Source organism: Micromys minutus, assembly GCF_963924665.1.
Source record: "Micromys minutus genome assembly, chromosome: X".
Taxonomy (NCBI): Eukaryota; Metazoa; Chordata; class Mammalia; order Rodentia; family Muridae; genus Micromys; species Micromys minutus.
Genome location: NC_137970.1, coordinates 97,482,662 through 97,492,633, shown reverse-complemented (window position 1 = coordinate 97,492,633; position 9,972 = coordinate 97,482,662). Strand labels below are relative to the sequence as shown.

Here is a 9,972-nt window from a genome sequence, read left to right as displayed (position 1 = left end):
CCACAGAGGGACTTTCACTGAAATCGAAGAAAGAAACCATTGAGGTCGCTTTGAAACCCCTACATACCTGGTCCAGTTCAAAGAACAACTTTAATCAACGTGTCCTCTGATTACACCAAGTGTGTATTTACTTCTTCCCACATGTCACGCTCAGTGCTCCTTTTGATCCCCTGCGTTTTAGGTTTTGATTTTAAGGCTAGTTAGGAGCTGTTGTGAGGCTGATGAAAGAAGAAAAAAAAAAAAAAAACTTGTGTTAGCGACTGAGCTAACTGGAGCTCAGCCCTCTAGGAATCTCCCCAGAGTTTCCACACAGCCTTCCTCTGCGCCCATCCCCTCTGCTTCTTCCCAACCCCCACTTAGAACTGGATTGTGCTACCCAGCACCCCACAGCCAACAGCCCCTCCCACTCTCCGCCTCTCAACCTCAGGTCTCTGCTTACTCTCTAGACCCATACTGACTTCACCACCTCCCAGACGGCAGCACTTCCCGCCCTTGGCCAAGTCCCAGGCACTGCTACCACAGTCAAAGCCGTGATCAGATCAGCCTGAACCCAGCTTCTTCCAAGCGCACAGTTCTAGCAGAGCCACGCTGCCACCTTTGCCTCTTTGGCCACCAAAGTACCCAGGACCCAGGACACTCGGCGCCCTGGGGATCACTCAGCCTTCTGGCCCCTGGGACGCAGTGCCATCCCTCTGCTGTTTTGGAGACACAGCCACCCCCACCGCCACCACGGCCAACACGGGTGCCACGCGCCTCCGCCGAGCCGCCGCCGCCTCTGCAGCCCGCCGGCCGCCCACCATGGCCCCTCAGCAAACAGGTAGCAGGAAGCGGAAAGCCTCAGAGGTTGAGCAGGGCGCTGGGACTTCTTCGTCGCCTGGGCGGGCGGCTGCGGCGGTGGGGACGGGCCAAGCGGATGGGCCATTGCTGCTGGCCAAGAGGCGGCGGCGGCCCGTGGCTCGCCGCTCCTTGGTGCACTACCTGAAGGGCCGAGCACTGGGTTCTGATGGCCACCCGGGGCTCGCGGGCTTTGAGGGCGACCTACGCAGCTACGGGGTCCTAAGGCTGCCTGAGTTGCTGAGGGAGCGCCAGCTGGACCTAGGTCCCCTCAATAAGGTGTTCGCATCCCAGTGGCTCAATGCCAGGCATGTGGTGTGTGGCACCAAGTGCAACACACTCTTCGTGGTTGATGTCCAGACTGGCCAGATCACTCGCATTCCTCTAATGCGAGACAGAGGGCCTGGTCAAACCCGAGACCAACCCACTTGTGGCATTCACGCCATCCAGCTGAATCCCTCCAAGACCCTCCTGGCTACAGGAGGTGAAAACCCCAACAGTCTAGCTGTCTACCAACTACCCACCCTAGACCCTGTGTGTTTAGGTGACCGCCAAGGTCACAGGGACTGGATCTTCGCCATCGCATGGATGAGTGACACTGTGGCTGTGAGTGGCTCCCGTGATGGCACCGTGGCACTTTGGCGGGTGGATCCTGACATGTTCAATGGTGGCATCCCCTGGCACAATAATTCAGGAATTCCACGGTATTCACACATTCGTCCAAGGGACATGGAGGCCATCCCAAGGGCAACTACTAACCCAGGTAACCGCAAAGTGCGAGCCCTTGCATTCAGTGGTAGAAACCAGGAGCTGGGAGCTGTGTCCCTGGATGGCTACTTCCACCTGTGGAAAGCCCGGAGCTCCCTGTCCAGGCTGCTGTCCCTGAGGCTGCCCTACTGCCGTGAGAACGTGTGTCTCACCTACTGTGATGAGTTTTCCCTCTATGCCGTGGGTTCCCAGTCTCATGTTTCCTTCCTGGATCCAAGACAACGCCAGCAGAACATCAAGCCATTGTGTTCCCGAGAGGGAGGCACTGGTGTGCGTTCTCTGAGTTTCTACCAGCACATCATCACTGTGGGCACTGGACATGGCTCTCTGCTCTTCTATGACATTCGTGCCCAGAAGTTCGTGGAAGAAAGGGCCTCAGCCAGCCCAGACTCTTTTCTTGGGCGCACAGGGAGGAAGCTCAAACTCACTTGTGGCAGAGGCTGGCTCAACCAAGATGAACTCTGGGTGAACTACTTTGGTGGTACTGAGGAATTCCCAAATGCACTCTACACTCACTGCTACAACTGGCCTGAGATGAAGCTCTTCGTGGGTGGGGGACCACTCCCTTCAGGCCTCCATGGCAACTATGCAGGCCTGTGGAGCTAAAGGCTCTGTGCTCTTTAGAAAGTGTGTAGATTATTTATCTTTAAGTTCAGGCTAACATTCTTTGCATATGTGCTTTTGTGTGATGTGGGTAAGCACACACCTGATTGTGTCATTTATTTTCGGAGTGGAAATGGCTCAACTTTCCATTACCCAACCACAGAGAGAAGGAAAAGAGAGAGAGGGAGGGGGAGAGAGATTCCTAGATCCTCTTGGCAACCAAAACTTGGTTTAACTTTGGCACTTTTTCTCAGAGCACTACAGTTTTGCTGTATCATACAAAAAGAGTCTTAATCTTATTTTTTTTCACAGTACTTTATGCATTTTCTTTCTTTACGTGAATGCAGTCATTGCTTTCAGTGCAATTTAGCACTAGAGTTTTACTAGCATTTCAATAATTTGTTCAAATCCTTTAAGTATCCCATGGACATGACATTTTGAGAAAAGATGTTTTAAAATGTTTGCAGAGGCTAATCTCAGAAAATGCTTTTAAAGCTCTAATCAAAATTATAAAAACTATACTTCAAGTTTTAGATAATTGCTGTTTGGAGTATCTCTCATTTGAAAGTAAGAAAACTCAGTAATGGCCTTGAACAATGTCAGAGTATAAAATGATTTAAGATGTATGATCTTATTTACAGAATTATGCAATATTGTTCATACTACTATTCAACAAAATTTTAATTCAGAAATTTCCGAGCATAACCACGCTTAGCTCTACAGTCTTCTTTGTAAAAGCATTGTTGTATGGCCTGCTTTCCTGAAAATCATTCATATTAAAGATATTAGAAGCTACAGAAATCTGACATAAACTTTCAGGGTAACTAGAAAGGTATTTGGGAAATTAAAGTCTCCTTAACATTCAAGAAAGACAGTCCAGTTAGCCGTTTGCATTGGTCAGAGTGGGTGCAGTTGATTCTTGTACTGGGTACATACATAATTAGTTTATATGGATCACTTTTGAGTATGTTCTGTATTGTAAAAAATAAAATAAACATGTGTTCAGCATCATAGTAATTAAACTAAGTTTTAAAATGAATAAATGTACTTTTGTATTTACTTGTACTTCTACAAATGTATTTATCAAAACCAAAATTTTCTAGGAGAGGAGACTTGGCTTCAGCTATGCACACTTAATTTTGCACACACTTGCTTTAAAAACATTTGTAGATTAAAAGATAAATGATACAGGACATAGAGATAATAAATAGCTCAGGCTTAAGAGCTCAGTCTGGTCTGGCCTTCCCGGTTGCTGAGTTCTGTTACAAGCATCCTTATCTGAAAATTTATAACTGCCTTTAACTTCAGCTCCAGGACATCTGGCACCTTCTTCAGGCCCATGCGGACCCTTGAGCATGTATGACAGACAGACTTGCAAACATACACATGGACAATGTTTTAAAAAGAAATGTAAGTGAAAGGTCTCTAAGTTCTGGATTCCTGGCTGCTGGCCATGGTTTAGAAAAATAATACTATTTGTGTTTGTGCACCACTTAGAGAGATTTTTTGCATTCCCAAGGATACCTGTGTATAAGTGATTAATATATAAATGATAGAATGAACTCTAGATATGTATAGACTTTTGTTTAAAAAGACAATACAGATATCCATACAGATATGATTAATTTGTTTTTTGTTGTATATTATCAGATTATGTGGTTGGAATGTTGTACTGTTTAGTAAACATTGTTGATGTGGTAAGTATTTAGCTGCTATATATTTTGACTTGTCAAAAATATGTACAAATTAATTACTATAAATTATATTTCTGGGTAAATCGCCTTTTGATGATGATTTACCTGTGGAGATCTGCTGTAACCACAAATCTCATTAAGTTAGCCATATTTGTATTAAGAACTGGTGGATTTGAGAATTTGATGATAAACTGTGGAAAATGTCACGGCAGACCTCCACAATGTTTACAAAGATATGGAACACGAGGAAGTAAGGAGAAGCAATATAAGTACTATCAAAGAAAAGCTTAAGCTTGCATACATGGAATTGAGTAACACAAGAGGACCTGAGATTATTTGAGTTTCCTGGTTTATTATACCATTATTTCAGTTATTTAAAATTCATTAGATGGTACTGAGATGGTATATGAGGGGGAATTAAATTGACAAATAATATTTACTGTTTTATTTGGAGGTGAATAAACTAAAATGGTCAATTTTGAAGCTCAGCCTTGGATACAAAATTTGTGGCAATAGGTAAATATAGAGAAATTAGCATAGGACACACAAATGAATGCTGAGAAATTAAGTTAAGAATATTGGATTTGAGACATATATTGGGATAATATATCCAGAGAAGAAGTGACTCTAAAAATAAGGTGTGATTTGTCAGGGTTAGGCAGAGAGTACTGTGGAATTTTGGTAATCTATTATGTTTAGAGTAAAACAACACAAGCGTCTAGGAAGGATGGTAGGAAGTAATTAGGATGAAAACCATGTGAGAAACATGTAAGTGCCCTGTTATGACATCCATCATGACCTTGAAAAGATATTTTGTCAATAGTGATATCATAATTTGTGTCTTGATCACAGTTTTAAAGTAGAGCTTGCTTTCTAGTTAAACTTTCTAGATACTAATCCATATTCCTCAGGATGGCTCAGATTGTGCCAGAGCTGATACCGTACATCCTTGAAGAATGTAAAGTTAGACATAGTCTCAAAGCAAGGCTTTAGCATCAGTATTTCTTAGTCAACTAATTCTAGAAGTGAGTATTATACTCAGTCCTCACAATGCCAACATCTTTGAAAACATAAAAAATTATAGCAGCTTCAGAGTTGGACCATTACCTCATCATCTGTTCTGATCTCCCTTCCTTTCCCTTGTTTCACACACATTCAGGTGATTAACCTATATTAATTTCAAACTTCAATGCCACAATACCGCTATTTTTCACAGCTGTAAGAACAAATGAGCTATTATAGAAAAGGCTAATTTACTCAGAATTATTACTTTACTTATAAATAAAATAAACTTATAACTTGATTTATAATGAAAAACATTAAACATAATCTGTCAGCACATTGAAAGAAAATGGTACCGGTTAAAAATAAAGTTAGTCTTTAATGAAAGCATATCCATCTCTGGGAAGCAGCAAGATAGGTCAGGGGAAGGTGTGTGATTAATATGTACAATGAGGGCATTTTAAAGTTATGTGAATAAGATGCTAAAGTCAAAAGAAAATAGTTAAAGGAATGGAATATATCAGACAGTTTCCTCTCTCTCTCTCTCTCTCTCTCTCTCTCTCTCTCTCTCTCTCTCTCTCTCTCTCTCTCTCCACATAAATACACACACACACACACACACACACACACACACACACACACACACATATATATATATATCATGATAGAATTTAGTTTTTAATTATTAAGTCAAAAATCTATTGTGATAAAATTTCTTTTTCCTGTTTCCTTAGAATCTTTTAAGAATGCTAATTTAAACTATAAAAGGAGCTGCTTGACCCCTCCTCTCTCCCTTGGCCTCTCTTGCCCTTGTGCTCTTGCAGCCTTGCTCTCCCCTTTCCCTTCCCCCCTCTCTCCCATGTGCTCATGGCCGGCCTCTACTCCTCTACTTCTCTCTCTCTCTCTGTCTCTACCACCCTCTTAACTCTCCCATGACCTGAATAAACTCTATTCCGTACTATAAAAAAAAAGAATGCTAATTTAAAGTGTTTTTATTGGAAAACTCCATGTTAGCACCATAGTAAGGCATAAGGCAATTATCATAAAAAATTGTGACCGTGTACTAAAAACCAAAAACAGTGTCTCTGACAGGTAAAACTGAGAAATATGAACACAAACCTGTGATGCAGTTATAAGACCATTATGATAGCAGCCAACTTTCATAGACATTTTTTTCCAAATGTTCAACGCTGTACTTCCAGAGTTGCAAGCAGGTGTGCTTTATGAAGAATCAAGAACCATTAACAAATTGTATATGTTTACTTGGCTAGTTAGTCTCTCTTTTATATGAAGAATATCATATAGTTGATAAAATACTGAAGCAATTTTTGGTGTGCTTTGAAGTTTAAATTGTACTTAATGATATTGCTAGGCAAAATTAGTGACATGCAAACAAAAAAACCACTTATAATAATCAAATGTCTCTTTGAAAATGGAAAAAAGAATAATCATACAGTAAGCACAATAATATGTGTAATAGTATCAATAGCATGTTTCTTTATAGGAGACTATGGATTTTTGTTATATACATCATATATTTATGAAATACTGTTATGCATTTCTTTAGAATACAGAAAAGGAAAATCAATGAAGACAGTTTTCTAAATCCTGGCTTGCATAGGAAAGGAGAAAAGATGAAGGAAATTGATCTATGGTGAAAAAATCAACAAGGAGGTGTAATAGGATAAAGATAAAATTATTCAACTCAATGTAGTATGAAAGTTCATGGAGACTTTTTGTAAGAACAATTGCAGCTGTGATTGGCCAGCTTCATAGTTTCTCTGAAGATAGGTAAGTAAATCTGATTGATTATAGAACACTATCCCCCCACCCCCGAGGTATCTGGAAGTTGTAGAGAGAATATTTGTGTGTTATATGGCTTCATGACCTGACAACTAAAAGTCTATAGCCTATGGCTTTGGCAAGAAATGAGAGGTGGGACATCCCAGAGAAAGAATTCTAGGATAGTGTCAGGCCAAAGATCAGCCCTGTAAGATGTGAGGAAACAGAAGCTTGGTACCTAAACACAGGTATCCAGTCACTTGGGAAAATCTATGTTTACATAGTTGGGTTATGTAAGTTATAATTTATTCAGAGTAGAACCTAGCTATATGGCCAAAATATTATAAATACATTTTGATTCTGAGCCTTATTTCTGGGGCTGGGAGGATGAACAAAGGCCTAACTTCTACAGGCAGTATCATAATTTTCACATTCTCTTCTAAACGGCTCAATCAAACCAATTTAGGATGAACACTGTGAGATTTGTATACACTCAGCCTAAATGTGGCTGCAAAATAAGGACATACATACTTCTGACATAGGATATAGGAAAAGAAGATATTGCATTATAACTACCAACTTGAAGAAGGGAAGGAGAGAGGGAGGGAGATAAGGAAAGAGAGAGAGAGAGAGAGAGAGAGAGAGAGAGAGAGAGAGAGAGAGAGAGAGAGAGAGAGAGAGAGAGACTTTATGAAATAAAATAAACAGGCTTCTTTCTTCACCCACATAGCAATTTTATTATTCCTATTTATTGGACTCTTTGTCTTTGTGAATGTTCTCATATATAAGCATATGAATCCAGATAAAGATAGTCTATCTCCAGTGTAAAAGAACTCAAGGTAATGTCTTATTAAAATCTTGAGTCTTCTCTGTATTACTTTATAATTCTCTGTGGGTAACTCACCCAGTCTCAAAATGAAAAAAACACAAGTCAAAGTAATGGCAGAGCACTGCAGTCACCTTCAGCATTTGTTACTGTATTTTTCCAATTTGCTAAACTGGCAACTGAGTGATGAATGATAACTTGGCACCTCTGATCTTTGAGATATGAATACATTAAAAGATTCAAAGCTTAAAAACTGTAACAAACACAGGTATTTTGCATCAACAATGTGAGATTTATTTTTAGATTTAAAAAAGTAAACTGGTATTTTAAATGTTAATCATCAAGGCCAAGGAATATATTGCATTACAGAAATCAAGTGTCTGCATTGCCAGTGTACTTTTTCCAAAGGTAACTTCCTATAGACAACAAAAATAATAATATGGGAATTCGTTCATGTCTCACTGGTAAGTGTGAGTTGATAGAGCATACAGCCAAGAATACTATTAGTGACTGCTTAAAATATATTGATAGGTAGAGACTATTAAAGATCATGTAGCCTAATGCTTATTTTAATGAATGACCATGTTTCACACTAGTAACTTAACAGTACAGTTCCCAGCTGTCTCTTGAAAGCCTCTGACAAATATATGTGTATAATTCTATATAGAAAAATATAAATATATGTGTGTGTTTGTAATGATTAATGTGTAATGTGTAATGTGTAATATGTAATGCTTAATGTGTAGTATGTAATATTTAATACACCATGTGTAATATGCAATATTCAATATTCAATGTGCAATACTGAATATATAATGTATAATGTATTATATATGTATATATGAAACATATGTTGCTTTTGGATATTTTAAATATTTACATAAACTACACTGATATCATTCTAAAATGTACCATTAAACACAATTATGTACTTACATTCCACTCATGATAATAAGTGGTATATATGTTTGCTTAATCATTCTTTAAGAACCTATGAAACTCAGTTGTTGCAAACAAAATAATATAAAGAGGCAAGGGCTTGATGAATGATTACGCAATAATGGCTTCCAACATTTTGAGCTTATGAGAAGTACATAACACATAGCTTGTCTTATGTTATTTTTTAATTTCTAGCATAATATATAATTCCTGCTTTTCAGAATATGTAGGAAAAAAGTATCATGAAGGAGTAATTACAGTCGTGGCCTTAGATTTTCTAAATTCATGTTTGAAAATCTAAATTTCTGTGTTTTAAAACTACCTAACCTCTATTTTAACTTTTGCATTTCCAAAATTTGATTTTTACTATTTATCAAATAGTGAAAATTATGAGATACAGATGATAAAATATTTTTGCTGATACCTTGGTTATTTCCCCTCTCAATGTCTGTGTGTGTATCTGTGTGTGTGTGTGTGTGTGTGTGTGTGTGTGTGTGTGTGTGTATGTGTGTGTTTCCTCTATTGATTTGCTGGTCTGAGTTATCTATTATCTGCATTTTCTTGGGAGCACTTGACATCTTTAGGTTGGAATTGTTTTTTTTTTTTTTTTCACAGTTCCTTATATAGAGATGAATTTATTGATCAATACTGTTTAAATTTGATTTTATCATTAAGTATCTTATTTTCTTTAACTACTTGATCAATAGGCTTTCAGCATATTGCAGTCTATACTGTAGTCTGGCACCTGTGGTCTTTTTAAGTTCCTAGAACATTTATCCTGACCCTTCTGGCTTTTAGAGTTTCCATTCAAATGTCAGTCGTTATGCTAATATGTCTGCTTTTACATGTTGTTTGGTTTTTCCTTTGATGTTTTTAATATTCATTACTTGTTCTGTAACTTAGTGTTTTGATTATCGTGTGACAAGATGGATTTCTTATTTAGTCTATAGGGTGTTCTGAATGTTTCTCATACTTTGATTGCTACGTTCTTCTTTTTATTATTATTATTATTCTATTGGAGATTCTCTGCATTCACACTTCAAAAGTTATCCCCTTTCCCCCTCACTGCCATCCCCCTCCCCCCTCAACTTACTTCCACGAAGGTGCTCCCACTCCCAATCACCTTCTCCACCTCATTGCCTTGATATTCCCCTACACTGGAAAAACACTCCTTCAGTGGACCAAAGGCATCTTCTCCTATTGATGCCAGACAATGCTATCCTCTGCTACATATACAAATGTAGCCATGGTTCTCTCCATGTGTGCTCAATGATTTGTGGAGTTGGTTGATAATATTTTTTCAATGGGGTTGCAAACCTTTTCAGTCCCTTCAGTTCTTTCCCTAACACTTTCATTGGGGTCCCCTTGTTCAGTTGTATGGTTAGCTGCAAGGATCCTCAAGTTTATGACTCAGGCAGAGCCTTTGATGAGACATCTATATCAAGTTCCCGCCAGTAAGCACTCCTTGGCATCAGCAATAGTGCTTGGATTTGTTGGCTGCATATGGGGTGGATCCACAGGTAA

The 9,972-nt window shown here is 39.1% G+C and overlaps 1 protein-coding gene across 1 annotated transcript; it reads left to right on the top strand.

Annotated features, from left to right (window-relative positions):
- Window positions 1–795: 795 nt before the first annotated feature.
- LOC308416042 (DDB1- and CUL4-associated factor 12-like protein 2) lies at window positions 796–2,208 on the top strand (the record flags this gene model as incomplete). The annotated part of the gene is made up of 1 exon (XM_080911072.1): window positions 796–2,208. The coding sequence occupies exon 1, from the start codon at window positions 799–801 to the stop codon at window positions 2,206–2,208; it is 1,410 nt and encodes a 469-aa protein (XP_080767198.1). The 5' UTR covers window positions 796–798.
- Window positions 2,209–9,972: the final 7,764 nt, after the last annotated feature.